The sequence below is a fragment of the Gadus morhua genome, chromosome 18 (assembly GCF_902167405.1).
Source record: "Gadus morhua chromosome 18, gadMor3.0, whole genome shotgun sequence".
NCBI lineage: Eukaryota > Metazoa > Chordata > Actinopteri > Gadiformes > Gadidae > Gadus > Gadus morhua.
Genome location: NC_044065.1, coordinates 12,277,458 through 12,293,162, shown reverse-complemented (window position 1 = coordinate 12,293,162; position 15,705 = coordinate 12,277,458). Strand labels below are relative to the sequence as shown.

Sequence of the window (15,705 nt, the reverse complement as noted above, 5' to 3'; positions counted from 1 at the left end):
TCATCAGTACAATATTCCCCATTGAAGTCTTCAAACATTATAATGATCAAATGTAACAGCCAAGATTGGTCATTTCTTTTACTTTTGCAATATAAAATAAAATTGCCCCCTTAAACAAGATGCCTAACATTTACTTTAATTTGGTGTATCTAAAATAAATGGCCATAAGTCACTCAGAACAAGGAGCCTGCTAAAAGACTAAGGCCCAATCCCATTTCTACCCTTTACCCCTCCCCGTTCAAAACAAGGGGGAGGGGGAAGGGTAAGGGGTAGAAATGGGATTGGGCCTAAATAGTCAATGGTATCCGGAGGCAGTATTGGACCAGTGCATCCCTATAAATGGACCTCTGCCTCTCTCTGCCCCTTCAGCTCTCCTGGGCGGTGCGGGTCCAGGTCTCGGGAGTTCGCTTGGATCGGTCCCTGGTGGACCTCCGAGCACCCCCAACCTGAACCCTCCCAGCCAGATCGACCCCAGCTCCATAGAGCGGGCCTACGCAGCGCTGGGACTCACCTACCAGGGGAACCAGATCCAGGGGCCCACGCCACAGGCCAATATGCCCAGCCAGGCCATGCAAGGCCAGCCAGGGATGAGGTCACTAAACCTGGGTGAGTTGGACCGGTCAGGTGGACAGGTGAATCAAGGAGTCCTCCTGGAAAAATAATTAACCTCAAACCAATACATTTCAAACATTTGTGAATAGATCTTTATTTGCCAACAGTGGCGGTGGCGTGCATGTGCTATGTTGACCATACTATACTTAGGCTAATGCTCCATGATAGAAAATAAATTAGAAAAGTATAATGAAATAAGAATAAACAAAAACGTATCGGCACTAAATGTCTTCCATAGTGAAGAATGCTAAATGTATGATAATTAGGAACCAACAGGTTTCTCATTCATAAAAACGACATGGTCACCGCATGAACAATTTAAAATTAAAAAAGAATGCAAAGAGACACCGGACTCTTGAACATTGTTCATAAATTCCCTTAGTGCTTTTGCTTTGTGTTGCTACTTTTCGGTGCGCTTCGATTCTATCATTGTTATTTAAAGGCGCAATGTGTAACATTGAGCCCCTCTGAGTTAGTAGGCGGGAGACTTTAAGAGTTAAAGAAATGTAACATTGTTCCGTCTGCTAACTGGCTGTGCACCTGTGTGACGAGATCTAGAGCAGCTCGGCTGGCCGGGTGCCCTGAGCTGGAGGGGCTTGGTCGATAGTTAGATTCTCATAAACTAAATCAGAGGTTCGGGCTGGCCAGCTCTTTTTATTTGTAATCGGTCAAAGGATGTGCATTTATTCATACAATTATTGAAATCATTATTGAATTGACTACATGCAATCAAACTAAGCTATGGGTAACATCATGATCCAACATTAACATACGTACTTAACCTAGGTTAATGAAACCTAGCATGAGTAATACTATGGCACTTACAGACACAATAATGTCGCCCTATTATTATTCATCGTAACGTACGTATGCTCCTTTGCTATCCTAAAGGGGAGCGATTTCAAGTTCTAATGAGATGTTGTCTAGATGGTATGATAATAATACAAAAAAGACCATAGACTATCAAATGCTTAACATTTTCCTCTGAGAACCACCTCATGTTGCTACAGACTATGGAGTCCTACTTACATTTTCATTGGTTTCAATAATAACTGAAGCAAAACAAACTTCTTTCTCCCTGGACCAGAAATCGTTGCTTCTGTTGAGTGTTTTTAGTGTTCTCTGTTCTCAGTGGTCGGCCCAGCCCCAGCTTTGGTTACCATGGGAACGCTGCCTGTCATCAAAGCGTGGATTGAACAAGACATCGCTCATTAGTTGTTATTTGTAGCATTTTGGTTGATGTTGCGCGTTTATGTACATGCTCCCTCACGGCTTTTGTTGCAATGTAAACCAAGGCTATCGTTGCAAGTCGTCATGGCGTTCCTTCTGTATTCTTTAGGTGCGAACGCTATGGGAGTGAACGGTGGCGTGGGGCTTCCCTCTGATAATCAACAGGCAAGCCTTCTCCAGGACACCATGATGCATCTCAATGTGAACAGCCAGGGGTGAGTGATACGCCTGCATAAACACACGCACACGCCAATCGCACCACATCTCACTCTGATGTGCTGTAGTACTAGCCAAATGCACAGGGTTACATGGACTACACACTGCACCATACAGGTAATGGGGCCTCTATTGCTACAAATATAAAATGGTTAATAGTTGGCGTTAATACAGCACTGTCAAACCGCCAAGAAGCCTAAAATATCTAGATTCAATGAATGCCTTGTATTCAGCCCATACACCAATGTTTGATTCATGCAGTTTGTTGAAAGCCATTTAGGTTTCTTGCCAATGGACACTTGGACATTTTACCAAGGGTAGCTCAGAATCTAACTGGCAAACCTCAAACAATTAATGGCATATTATGCTCCATTACTACTGTCGAACCACATTTTATCTTCTACATTTATACACAAATTCTGGTTACATTCAATCTTTAGATCCTCTTCCTAATCTTTCCCCTTTTTCTTCTCCCTGCCACCCTTCACTACAGGCTGATGAATGACACGGGAGGCGTGGGTTCGATGCCCACAGCCCAACCGCCCTCGGCCCTTGGTATGAGGAAGAACTGGCACGAGGACATCACGCAGGACCTGCGCAACCACTTGGTGCACAAACTGTAGGTGTCTGATGACATGTTGCACGATGAACGCGTTGTATTGTTCTTTTTCTTTAGTCACCTCGGATCCAGCCGTCCTGCTTTGTCGTATAGGTAGCATAACTTCTGGGGAGGGGAGACGGCACAGAGCCTGGGCCGCAAGCCAAATACTGAAGGCGGAGTCACACCTTGTTTCCGGTTTTGTGACGGACCCATTCCAAACTGATCTGCATGAGTAGATGAACCAGTCAAAGGGGATTTTAATAAGCATATTTCTTAAGTGGCTGCTAGGCACGGTGCGCAGTTTACTAATGCTGGCAGCGTTTGTCATTTGCCAAATACGCACTTCTAGATCCCTGCTTCCAGCAACATTGGTTAGAAAGAAAGAGAAACTCCCCGTTCAACCAGATTTTTCAACCAGTTTCAGATTAGTAATCTTAAATCTGATTTATGATCTTATCCTTGCTCCTCTTTTTCTGAGCTTCCTTTCTGACTCTTCCTCTCTCTTTGCTGCCCATCCTTTCTCCAGTTCTAAACAAACCCGGTACCTCTTACACCCGCCATCCCCCGCTTTCCCTTCCACTTGAAAGGAGAGGAACTAGCTTTTCCTTTCCTTTCTCCTCACCTCCTCCTCCTCCTCATTTAACCTCCCTCTTCCTCTTACTTTCTCTGTCTTTATTGACTTTCATCACTCTCACATCAGATCTCTCTCTCTCTTTCCTACTCATACTCTGTTAACCTCTCTCTCTCTCTCTCTCTCTCTTTCCTACTCATACTCTGTTAACCTCTCTCTCTCTCTCCCTTCCTCCACCCCGCAGGGTGCAGGCCATCTTCCCCACCCCGGACCCAGCAGCGTTGAAGGACCGGCGGATGGAGAACCTGGTGGCCTACGCCAGGAAGGTGGAGGGCGACATGTACGACTCGGCAAACAGCAGAGTGAGTCCTCCCTTTGGTTCTCCCACTCGCTTTCTTTTCAAAACAAGCTTTATTGGCTGATCAAAATATGAAAGTACATTGCCATAGCTAAGAATAGTTGTTGTTTATTACCAAATTGGCCCTTCAGGGATTATTAAAGAATTGACTTGCTTGTGAAAAAGGCAAAATAATCAAAAATGATATAAAGTAAAATGGAAAAAACTGTTTTGAAAAAAGTAATACGTAATATAAATAATAAATATAGCAAAAGTAATTTGATACAATTCTAAAAAAGGCACAATAACAATATTCAGAGTTGAGGGAGGTTTATTAATACAAAATTTGTTACAGATGAGGATGCCCTCTCTCTTCAATTCTCAATATCTATCCCATCGACTCCTTCTCCTCCACAGGCGGAGTACTACCACCTCTTAGCGGAGAAGATCTACAAGATCCAGAAGGAGCTGGAGGAGAAGCGGCGGACCCGGCTACAGAAGCAGGGCCTGGGTCTGGGGCCTCCTGGCATAGGCCAGCCCCCCACCGGAATGGTTCCCAGTGAGTGGTGACCTGTGTTCTAGGCCTGATGCTGTTACTTTTAAAATGGGAGCCTCATAAATTAATGTAGATCACCAGCAGTGTTGGGAACGTTACTTTAAAAAAGTAATTAGTTATAGTTACTCACTACTTGTTCAAAAAAGTAACTGAGTTAGTAACTGAATTACTCTATAATAAAAGTAACTAGTTACCAGAGAAAGTAAATATTGGCGTTACTGTAAAAAAAGAAAGTTGCTATATGTCGAAGAATTTGGATTTTTCTGAGCAGTTTTCACTTGGCCTTAATGTGTTAAATGGTTGAACTGCCCATTCAAGGCCCTGATATGCTTCCAACTGAGGTCCCGTCCACTCTAACCCGGGTAAATCTACAAACGCATAAATATTTATCCGTATAGCCCTTCCGTTCACACTAAAACTGAGAATTCCGACGCTGAAAACTATGCTTTTCGAAAACGATCGCTGAGGTGGATGAATGTGAAAACGCTGGGTTCGCGTTTCTGTGTGGACAGGGTAGACGGGAGGCTTTCAGAAACGATGACGTTCGGTTGCCATGACACTGCCACAAGCTTGCGCTCGAGACCGAGACGCTGATCAAAAAATGCCATGTGTAATGCAAATGATGATCTCTCTGTACAATGTCCTAATTTATCTCCAGAAACAACTCAACATATTGGCTCATACATATTTGTTGCTCCAACGCCGGAGGCGAGCACTGTACTTGATGTTCTTCAGTGATGGTAAAAAGAAAAAACACAAGACCAGGTCGAAAATGATTAACCAGCTGATCAACTGTAAATATCAGCTGATCACGCGCCTGTAATCTAAACAGAGAGGCGTGGCGGAGTTACGTAACCATGACAACTGTTTATCAAAATAATTTCAGTGTGCAAAACATTCCGAAAACAGTATGAAAACGATAGTGTGGACGGAGATCATTTTCATTGCGCATGTGCGTTTTTACATTTACCCGGGTTAGTGTGGATGGGGCCTGAATTTCAATTTGCTTGGTTGCAAAGGCTGTGGAACATCTGCCGAATACTACAGAAAATGCCAACTTTTCATCGGATTGCTCCGGACTCGCCATTTCTGCTGCCTCATCGCATCTGTTTGGTGTGTGCGTTTGCGTGTGTGTGTGGCGTGCGTGTCCTGGCTTGTGCGTAAAAACACTGGCTCCGATTGGCTACCATGAAACATGACTCTGCCTTAGCCAATCATAATTGCTTATCTCGTTGTTAACCCACCCGGTCTCCTCACTAGCAGTTTGTGTTTGGAGCCAGGGGTGCGGTCGGATTACGCAGTTTATTAAATCAATTCATAGTAATGCACTGCATTTTTAGTAGAGTAACGGTAACGGCGTTGTAACGACGGAAATAGTAATTAGTTAGATTACCCCGTTGCTGAAAAAATAAAGGCGTTACCTAACGCCGTTCTTTTAAACAGCGTTATTACCAACACTGATCACCAGTAGTTTCCATTGGAAGTATTCTGATCTGTGTAACGAATGCCACCTTAAAGTGGAGTGCGCAAGAAGGTTGTCGATTTTTAAAAGTCAAGTATTTGTTTGAGAGAAACATGAAGTGTGCTCTAGGAAAAACCTCATTCCCAATGTCTTAAATTTGAAGTAAGCCCACAGTTTTAGATCTAATTCGAAACACTATGAGATCATAAAAAAAATGTTTTGGGTGGAGAGTTCTAGGAAGGGAAGGGGGGGGGGGGGGGGGGGGGGCGTTTTATCTCCATTATTACAAAACACAGCGATTTTGTGATACTTTTAAAGTACCGTCTCTCTGTATGCAATGAGAGATTACAATGAGCGATGTATATTGCGCCACACCCCATGGTGTTATACTACAATTATTAAACTTTCGGAAACTAACGTCAACATCGACCACTGGCCAGATGGAGCTCCGCGTCCACACACACCTCGCCACCGCGGATCCTAGGTCAGAAGATTAAAAAGTATACTAACAGGCTCTCCGACGTCATTAAAAGCACACTCAATGCTTTTGGAGCACAGCACAGCGTTTACATACTGTTTGGCAGAGATTGGCAAAAACAAAGATTTTTACTCATGTTTTTACTAAATGAACGCCTTATTTCAGTAACCATGATAAAATGGCATTGAGTAGACTAGTACTAGTATCATCACATATGACATACAGCCACGTTTAAAACGACAACCAAAACGTTTTGGGTTCCCTTTAAGAATGACACCACGGCACACCCGAGTCGCTCCAGGCTTTCACATGCTATTTCCGTAGCCCCGTTCTCCATCTCTTATTAACGCTGTTAATCTCTAGGTGTGAGTGCACTGACCATAGCCCTTCCTGTCCACCCCTTGTGTCCTCCACAGATGGTCCACACCTGGACCCATCGATGGTACGACCCGTAGGATCTAACCAGATGGCCAATAGGATGCAGGGCCCAGGTAGGCAATGCTTATGGATGATTAATTCACAAGGCAAAAACATTTATAGTCCACGTGCTGTCGGTAGTCCAAGTAACCGTGGCAACATGCCGCAGCAGTGTCTGCTAATAAGAAACAGGCTTGCTTGGCACAAAGCCCTGTCATTAAAGGCTTGCACGCCAACGAATGGTGACACACTTGTCCATTATCAAACCAGATTTTCCCGTTACAGATTGGCAAAACGTTACTTTTGAAGTAATTTCTAATCCACAAGTTAATAAAGTAATCAGAAGATTTTTTCAGTCATTTCAGTCATTTACACGTTAATGGGTTTGGGACTTAAAGGAGAATGTTTTCAGCTGTTCCACTGTAACCATGTGGTTGTGATTGGGTCGTCTGTGTAGGTATGAACCAGTTCAATCAGATGGGAATGCAGGGACTGGGCCAGCGCTCCACGCCCCCTCTCTCCATGGGCCCCTCCGGCCAGGTCAGCCCGCGACAGGTACATATCATCTAGTACTGTCCGTTACAGAACCAGTACCAAGGTTTGGTACTGCTAACAGTCTGGTGTGTGGTCCCTTCTACTGGGATAGTGGTCCCTCTGAGAGGCCTGAACATCATGTTCCAGATCAGAGGGGAGCTGGTTGAGACATTTAGCTTGGGACTGTTGGTCGTGCATGCTGTTGAAATGTTCTTTCTTAAATATTAAGTTATATTTTAATATTTTTCAATGCGATGAAATTTGTATCTATGAAGAGTAATATTGACCAGTAGAGTACCGTTGGGACATTTCCTGGACAAATCAGAATGGGTCTCATTGTACTGGAGATGCTAAGACTCGACTCTGGTTCCGACTTGTTCAGATGGGGATGGTGGGATCCAGGATGGACCAGCCCAATGTCAACCAGCTGCAGAACCAGTATCTGTCCCAGGGCCAGTTCCCCGGCCCAGGGCCTGGCGTGGGCTGCGGGCAGCCGGGCATGTCCCAGCCTGGCATGAACCAGCCTGGCATGAACCAGCCTGGCATGAACCAGCCTGGCATGAACCAGCCTGGCCTGCCACAGCCCGGCCCCCAGGGAGGCATGGCCCAGGTACCGTCACTCTGTCTTCTATTCCACTCAACAGGCTTCAATGGCATGGAAAACATACGTTTACTTTGCCAAAGCACAATCTATATATATTATGCAAATGGTAATTCGTAATTAGTCAATAGGTTGATACTATTGCTACATTTGCGAGCCTTTATCCAGTCAGTAAAAGGTAAACCAATGTTCATCTTTACACAGTCTCTGTCTCCTCCCCCTCTGCTATCTCCAGACACAGATGGGCACCCCTCCCTCTCTGCCCGTGGCGAGTCCCCTGGCCCAGCCCGGCTCGGCGGGCGGCCCAAGCGGGGTCCCCTCCGTGGGGCCCATGGGTCCCCAGAGCGTGGGCAGCGTGGGTCCCAATAACACGCTCAGCGGGCCCCCGTCCAACAGCCAACAACCCCCCAACTCCCTCCCTCACCTGGGCGCCATGCGCGGCAGCTCACCGTCGCCCGCCCGCAGCCGCACCCCCACCCCTCACAAGACCCCCCCCAGGCTAGCCGGCTCGCTGACCCCCCAGCCGCACACCCCCAACGCTCCCCAGCTGCCGCCCCCTCCGTCCCTCCAGCAGACCCAGCACGGCCAGGGCCCGGGCTCCAACAAGCCCCTCCAGCCGCACTCTGTGCCGCCGGGCTCTACCACGCCCTCCCACTCTGGACTGACCTCCAGCATGACGCCGCACAGCGCTCAGCTTCCACGCACGCCGGTGAGTACCGCCAGCTCTGGTGGAGTGCACCTCCCATGCTGTGACACCTATTAGAGTGAGCTAATAAATCATGTTCTAAAGATTCTCAAGATTGGTCAGTTGATGTGGAACTGAAATATAAAGGGAAAACCGCCCGCCCGAACACGACTCCATCTGGATAGTAGCAAACACAATCGTGCAAGCTGGGACAACGGCTGTCATGGGCTGATGTGGAAATAGGTGGAGCAGGGGTTGGGTGTAGTCCCACAAATCAGACCTAAGATTGATATCTAAACTCTGCAGACTCCCTCACCCCCCAGAAGTTCTGCTATGACAAAGCAGGGCTGCTTGCTCCGAGATAAGGTTGGGGGAGTCCTTGCGGGGGGGTCTGCCGAGTACCGTTGAAGCACTGCTAGCCGCACTGCTAGCCACTCACACTTATTAGCGCATGCGTGACGAGGACTACAGAACCTTTGTCATTCCGTCATCACCCTCTCTCGCACGTCCTCTCCGAAGCCCGGGCTCTCCTTTCTATATGAAGCAATGGCTGTATTTACACTCGTTGCGCGAGGCTCTTCTGACCCCTCTCGTGTTCGTCTGTGTGTATGTGTAGCTGTCGCAGAAGGGCTCGTTCCATGCGGACGGCCAGGCGCTGACCCCGGCGTCGGTCAGCAGCGTGGACAACTCGTCGCAGCAGGCCCAGTCGGACGCCTCGTCGGGCCAGCCGGAGCCCAAGACGGAGGTCAAGCAGCAGCCGGACGACGACGAGGACAGCGGCGAGTGCTCCAAGGGCGGCAAGATGGGCGGCGTGAAGGCGGAGGAGAAGCCCCTGGTGAAGCTCGAGGTCAAGAAGGAGGAGTGCTCGGGGGAGGGCGGCAAGGGCGTTCCCATGGATACGTCGTCGGCGCCGTCGTCGTCGTCCTCCTCGTCGGCCAACGTGAAGACGGAGATGAAGGTGGAGGTGAAGAAGGAGCCGAAGGAGGAGGAGGAGTCGCCGGAGGCTGCCAACAAGAAGAAGAGTGAGTGCCGGCAGTGGATGCTGTGAACGTTGGTTATCTCCATCGTAGCGAGACAGAGGCCCGTTTTAATTGATGCTTTTGCAAGCAACCAAAGTGTTTTATTAAACAGTGTGTGCCTCGATGAGGACCTTGAAGCGGTTGCCAAGGGCCAACATCCAAAATATTAAATATGAATAATTATATCAATCCATTTTTACCAATTTCGGCAACTGCACAAACCCCCACTGTCGTCCTGGCAGGCAGGGGTATGGCTGGCCAGATGGGGGGGTTTCTGTGGCTGCGTGTTTCTGTCTGTCAGTGTGAGAAAGCCATGGCAGGCCCAATGGCAAAGCATTTGGAACAATGGAGATGAATAAATCATGTTCATACTTCAAACTTTTGAGTGTCCGACCGCTTGTCGAGATCCAGGTCCGGCCCTTTCAACATAGTTATGTTGCAACGACAAACGTCTCCAATCCAAAGGTCGTCCCCCGCTCCCCTAACCATGCCTGTCGTCCTTCCTCTCTGCCGCCGCTCTCCTTCCAGTCTTCAAACCAGAGGAGCTCCGCCAGGCGCTGATGCCCACGCTGGAGTCTCTTTACCGGCAGGACCCAGAGTCCCTGCCCTTCAGGATGCCAGTGGACCCCCAGCTGCTCTGCATACCGGTATGTACCTCACAGACAGAGCGGGGACGTCTCCTCTGCCACAAGATTCAGCTAAAAGGGAGATCCCGGAAAATGTGTTAAGTACACTGAAAAAAACGGAGAATGTAGAAACTCTTATTTGATTCGATTTTTTTTATCCTATCACTCCACTAGTTAAATTACTTTCCGACTTCCTTTTTTCCGAAAATCGAATATTATAATAAATGTTTTATCAATTTTGGTGGTTTGCTGCTTGGCCAGTTAATCTCTACTTGAGAGTTGTGTCGTCTTGTTGAGACCTTCTTGGACGATGCTGTGGGTTCCCACTGATCTTGATGTTACTGCTCGTCTCATCCTGCAGGACTACTTTGACATCGTGAAGACCCCCATGGACTTGTCGACAATCAAGCGGAAATTGGACACAGGTCAGTACCACTTGGTGCCTGCCAAAGCATGGGAACAAAATGGTTCCGTGGCCAAAGGCAAATTGTCCCAAAATCAGACAATCTGGCTTATTGTCGGTATCAAAGGGAAAGCTGCGGCTAATTATTAATTTGATTCACAATAAGTCATTACTATCCTCGTCATTATTTATGTCTATATTTAATAAATAATATGGCAAATTCTTAAATTAGCCTCAATTGTGTGGCATGTGTTTGGACAGGGTAATCTCATGAAGTGATTATTTGATCTAAAAGTACTGGGATCCCTAGTGGCTACAATTTAACTTTAAATATCCTTGGGCAAGTTGCCCTAACCTAGCCTGACAACCTCAGACCAATTTGTAAATGCGCAACAGTCTGACCTCTCAGTTCACTTCCCGATGTCCAATTATTATTAACAAGCGCAGACCAAAATGCCTCTGGACGCAATTGGATACAACCATCAGACCAACTGAACAGGTGCCACATCCGAGGCAGCCATCTTGGTTGTTTATGAAAATACCTTAATGTCGCTCCCGTTGGGCACTCCCATTGGGCACTCCCATTGGGCACTCCCATTGGGCACTCTCATTGGGCACTCCCATTGGGCACTCCCATTGGGTACAGTCATCGTATCAAACCTGCGCCATATTAGATAAATGGTTGTGATTGGCCGACCGGTGCCAGGTCTGCTGGTTATCTGGCTAGACGGGAGAGGGGCAAGACACGTATGCCAGATCAAAGAAAACATGACCTCGCAGAGGTGTCTGGTATCTTTGCTAGCACTGACCTTCTCCTGGGTGGCCTGCATCAGGATGCACGGCTAGTCGGTTCAGAATAAAAGCATCTGATGGTCCCTGACCTCTGGTTCCCCAGGACAATACCAGGAGCCCTGGCAGTACGTGGACGACATCTGGCTGATGTTCAACAACGCCTGGCTGTACAACCGCAAGACGTCGCGCGTCTACAAGTACTGCTCCAAGCTGGCGGAGGTGTTCGAGGCGGAGATCGACCCCGTCATGCAGGGCCTGGGCTACTGCTGCGGCCGGAAGGTGAGCTGGAGGGAGTGGAGGTGGGAGATGGAGGGAGTCAGGGGGATGGAGGCAGGGAGGAAGGTGAGCTGGAGGGGGTGGAGGTGGAGGTGGGAGATGGAGGGAGTCAGGGGGATGGAGGGAGGGAGGAAGGTGAGCTGGAAGGGGTGGAGGTGGAGGTGGGAGATGGAGGGAGTCAGGGGGATGGAGGCAGGGAGGGAGGTGAGCTGGAGTGGAGGGAGTGGAGGTGGGAGATGGAGTGAGTCAGGGGGATGGAGGGAGGAAGGTGAGCTGGAGTGGAGGGGGTGGAGGTAGGAGACGGAGGGAGTGGAGGTGGAGGTAGGAGGAGGAGGTAGGAGGTGGAGGTAGGAGGAGGAGTGAGTGGAGGTGGAGGTAGGAGGAGGAGTGAGTGTAGGTGGAGGTAGGAGGAGTGAGTGGAGGAGGAGTGAGTGGAGGTGGAGGTAGGAGGTGGAGGTAGGAGATGGAGTGAGTGGAGGTGGAGGTAGGAGATGGAGTGAGTGGAGGTGGAGGTAGGAGGAGGAGTGAGTGTAGGTGGAGGTAGGAGGAGTGAGTGGAGGAGGAGTGAGTGGAGGTGGAGGTAGGAGGTGGAGGTAGGAGATGGAGTGAGTGGAGGTGGAGGTAGGAGGAGGAGTGAGTGGAGGAGGAGTGAGTGGAGGTGGAGGTAGGAGATGGAGTGAGTGGAGGTGGGAGACGGACTGAGGGGGTGGAGGTAGGAGGTAGGAGATGGAGTGAGTGGAGGTGGGAGACGAACTGAGGGGGTGGAGGTAGGAGGTGGAGTGAGTGGAGTTGGAGGTAGGAGATGGAGGGAGTGGAGGTGGAGGTGGGAGACGGACTGAGGGGGTGGAGGTAGGAGGTAGGAGATGGAGTGAGTGGAGGTGGGAGACGGACTGAGGGGGTGGAGGTAGGAGGTGGAGTGAGTGGAGTTGGAGGGAGTGGAGGTAGGAGAGTGAGTGAGTCAGGACGGAGGGAAAGAGGGCGACGGGGGATGAAGGTGAGCTGGAGGGGGTGGAGGTGGGAGACGGAGGGAGTCAGAAGGATCGATGGAAAGAGGGAGACGGGGGGATGGAAGGAGGTGAACTGGGAGAAGGAGAGTGGGGTGGATGGATGGATGGAGGGAGGGGGGGGTGGGCGGAGAAGGAAAGGTAGTTTGGAGGTGACTTGGATGAAGGGGAGGCAGGCAATCATAGTTTCATGAACAGACGTAAAAAAAGAAACTTGGATGCCATATTGTGTTGCAATATTTATACTCTTCCTCTGTGTTAATGGTGTATCACAGTGACCCCCATGATACTTGGGCTGGCGTTACTGTGCCCACCAGATAAAGTGGATTTAATTGGCTGTTAAGTGCATTGTGTTAGGCTTGTTGGGTACCGACTTGGCAGCCTTTGTTACAAATCAACCATTCATGTGCTGTTTAAAATAGCCAGGCCAGGCCCAACACTTCAAAAGCCCTCCAAAGGACTACAGAACGAACAGCAGCCAACACAACGGCACGTCGAACCCCCTTAATCCCAGTACCACAAAACTGTGTCGAGGGTGGTCATTATCGCGTTGAGTCGTGTTTTGTTTCCCCTCACATTTCTTTTCCTCTTCCTGTTCCCCAGCTGGAGTTCTCACCTCAGACTCTGTGTTGCTATGGGAAGCAGCTGTGCACCATTCCCCGAGACGCGGCCTACTTCAGCTACCAGAACAGGTATGAGGGGACGCAGGGCACTCGTCACAGACCGATGGATGGCTGGGTGGGTGGTTATTAAGGGGTATCGACATCTGGTCGCCTTTTTAAAGTTTAAGTGAGGCCACTCACGGGTGAATGGGAGGATGAATGGATGAACGAAGGAACGATCAATAGATGGGCACAGCTGACAGTGAAGAAATTGATATTAAGTATAGCCAAACCTCTGCTACTTGAGTGTGAGCGATGGGCACCATCTTTATTTAATTGTATTTCATAGTTTGATTCGTTGGTTTTATGTCCATGTTTGACCACCTGTGTTCGATCAATGTGGACTATGTGTATACTTTCCTGCCTGATGCACTGCCATTTTAACTGGTCCTTTTTCTCATTTGAGCTTAAACAGACATTTATCCTAACTATTAAAACATTAATTACGTAACACAAGTTGCTCTGCCCATTGGGTGTATCGAATTATGAATACTACACAATCCAAAAGAAAAGTGAATCACTTTTACGTAAAAAGATTCACATTACACTCTTCCTCAAACTGTTTTGCTCAGCTTGTGATTTGCTGCAATATCGCTAGCGACACATGCACTCATGGCCCCAGTGCAACAGGCAAAGGACCAGCCTTAAGATGAACTGCTTGTATGAATTCAAATTCATACAATGTTGTGTTTTCCATTTCTCATATGTGTCCAGCATCTGCATTTTGTCCCCCCCCTTATGCTCCCCTTCCTCCGACCCCCTCCCCTCCATTTAAAGCTGCTGTGTTTCCTGTGGCGGGGCTCTTGCTCATCCTGTCGTTGTCCAGATCTCTAACCAGTGCTCTGCTTCGGCATTCTGCTCTATGTTGTTGTCAATGTTCGTCCTGTCCTGTCTGTGCTCCCCATTCCCCCTGTCCGGTGTCTCTCTCCAATGCCATATATAAACATATATGCATTGGCTTGTTTTCACCTCGACCAATCATGTCTCTTCCCCCCCATCCCCCCCCCCATCACAAACATCACTGTTCTGCTACTCCCCCCCCCCCGTGCCTTTTTTAATCCGAAACCGTGATTGGCCGTCTCGATGATGACCTCCCTGCTGTCCTGCGCTCCTACTTCCTGCCTGCCCTGCTTGTCCTGCCCCCTGCCTTGCCCATGTCGTGCCCTGATTGGTGGCTGCCCCTCCTGTGCGCTGTCTGTGATTGGCTGTGCGGAAAACGGGTGTAGTTCACCAAAATTTGGGCTTATCGCTAACAGGTACCACTTCTGTGAGAAGTGTTTCAACGAGATCCAGGGAGAGATGGTTTCCCTGGGCGACGACCCCACGCAGCCTCAGACGTGAGTGGGCCGTTTAAACGTTTCAATGGCACAACATGGTCAACACTTAAAGAAATGTGAAAGTAATTTAGTATCCTTTTTTATCTTTTATCACTGATTTGATCAACTAACGATCACACATTAATGAAGTTGAGTGTTGGCCCAATACTGGGAATAGGTTTTGTTATTTAGATGCTGTGGTTTACATGTTGATCAATTCTTAAGAATTGTTAATTCAGGGAGACGTTTTCAATGTATACATTTTCTCCTTGCGTTAACCATTGAACTACCTTTTAAGGCACTATGGTTTACAATATTACTTTTCTGACACACATTCTTATTCCCTCTTTGCAGATCGATTAACAAAGATCAGTTTGAGAAGAAGAAAAATGACACACTGGACCCCGAACAGTAAGTCTCATGATGGTGCCGTGTTCGTAGTCTGTATCATCTGTTCATTAGATATAGCGAGCATTCAAATATATACAGGCTCATGGAGGCTAGGACATTAGCTTCCATTTGCGTCCTTTGTTTACCATTGCTGTCGTTTATAATGGAGTCTGTATTGTCTTTCCTTCCTCTAGGTTTGTGAAATGTTCAGACTGTGGACGTAGAATGCATCAGATCTGTGTCTTGCACCACGACACGATCTGGCCACTAGGGTGAGTGTCTGATCAGCCGAGGGGTGTGTTAGGTGTTGGGGGTGGGGGGTGGGGGGGTGGGGGGGTGGGGGGGGGGGGGGGGGGGTGAGAACATTTGGAGTCCATGCAGTATCTATGGATCCAGCGGTTGCCTCTGGCTAAGTTTCTCCGCTAAGGCTGTATGTGTTTGTATTGAAAAAGGAATCCATCCGAGTGCCAGATTGATCTGACTCTCTTTGACCTCCCGTTTCCCTGCGCTCTGCTTCTGTAGTTTTGTATGTGACGGCTGCTTGAAGAAGACGAACAAGACGAGGAAGGAGAACAAGTACGCAGCCAAACGTAAGTTGACCTCTCTTCAGTGGTTACTTTTGGGGATGCCACGACTCCAAGAAATGCATCGGCCCCCGATTTTAAGGTTAACGTTGTGAGTGCATTGGTCGGTGGGAATCGCAGATTCAACCATTTTTTTCCAACCCTTTTTATTTAGATTCACCTGCGTAGTGGTTTGCTTTATGTCTATGTTCAATATATTTCATTGAGTCTTAAATCACAGCGTTTGAATGCGATCAGCACTATGTATTTACTCAGGGAGCTGTTTTGAAAAGCCGTTTATTTTTAAAACCTCTGCATTGCGCTATCGACCAACAAACAAAGTGTTAATCTGTG

The 15,705-nt window shown here is 48.3% G+C and overlaps 1 protein-coding gene across 4 annotated transcripts in view; it reads left to right on the top strand.

Moving 5' to 3' along the window:
* Positions 1 to 15,705, top strand: part of ep300a (EP300 lysine acetyltransferase a) — a 34,655-nt gene that overhangs the window by 7,112 nt on the left and 11,838 nt on the right. For 2 of the 4 annotated variants that reach the window (XM_030339617.1, XM_030339616.1), the window contains exons 6-23: positions 370 to 606; positions 1,952 to 2,057; positions 2,552 to 2,677; positions 3,475 to 3,592; positions 3,985 to 4,126; positions 6,480 to 6,554; positions 6,938 to 7,035; positions 7,397 to 7,624; positions 7,851 to 8,324; positions 8,917 to 9,322; positions 9,848 to 9,966; positions 10,307 to 10,370; positions 11,244 to 11,419; positions 13,024 to 13,112; positions 14,339 to 14,419; positions 14,753 to 14,809; positions 14,983 to 15,060; positions 15,311 to 15,378. In XM_030339617.1, coding sequence (XP_030195477.1) covers positions 370 to 606; positions 1,952 to 2,057; positions 2,552 to 2,677; positions 3,475 to 3,592; positions 3,985 to 4,126; positions 6,480 to 6,554; positions 6,938 to 7,035; positions 7,397 to 7,624; positions 7,851 to 8,324; positions 8,917 to 9,322; positions 9,848 to 9,966; positions 10,307 to 10,370; positions 11,244 to 11,419; positions 13,024 to 13,112; positions 14,339 to 14,419; positions 14,753 to 14,809; positions 14,983 to 15,060; positions 15,311 to 15,378 — 2,742 coding nt within the window. Of the gene's footprint in view, positions 1 to 369; positions 607 to 1,951; positions 2,058 to 2,551; positions 2,678 to 3,474; positions 3,593 to 3,984; positions 4,127 to 6,479; positions 6,555 to 6,937; positions 7,036 to 7,396; positions 7,625 to 7,850; positions 8,325 to 8,916; positions 9,323 to 9,847; positions 9,967 to 10,306; positions 10,371 to 11,243; positions 11,420 to 13,023; positions 13,113 to 14,308; positions 14,420 to 14,752; positions 14,810 to 14,982; positions 15,061 to 15,310; positions 15,379 to 15,705 lie in introns of all 4 variants that reach the window. The other 2 variants (XM_030339615.1, XM_030339614.1) reach the window with 1 other exon arrangement.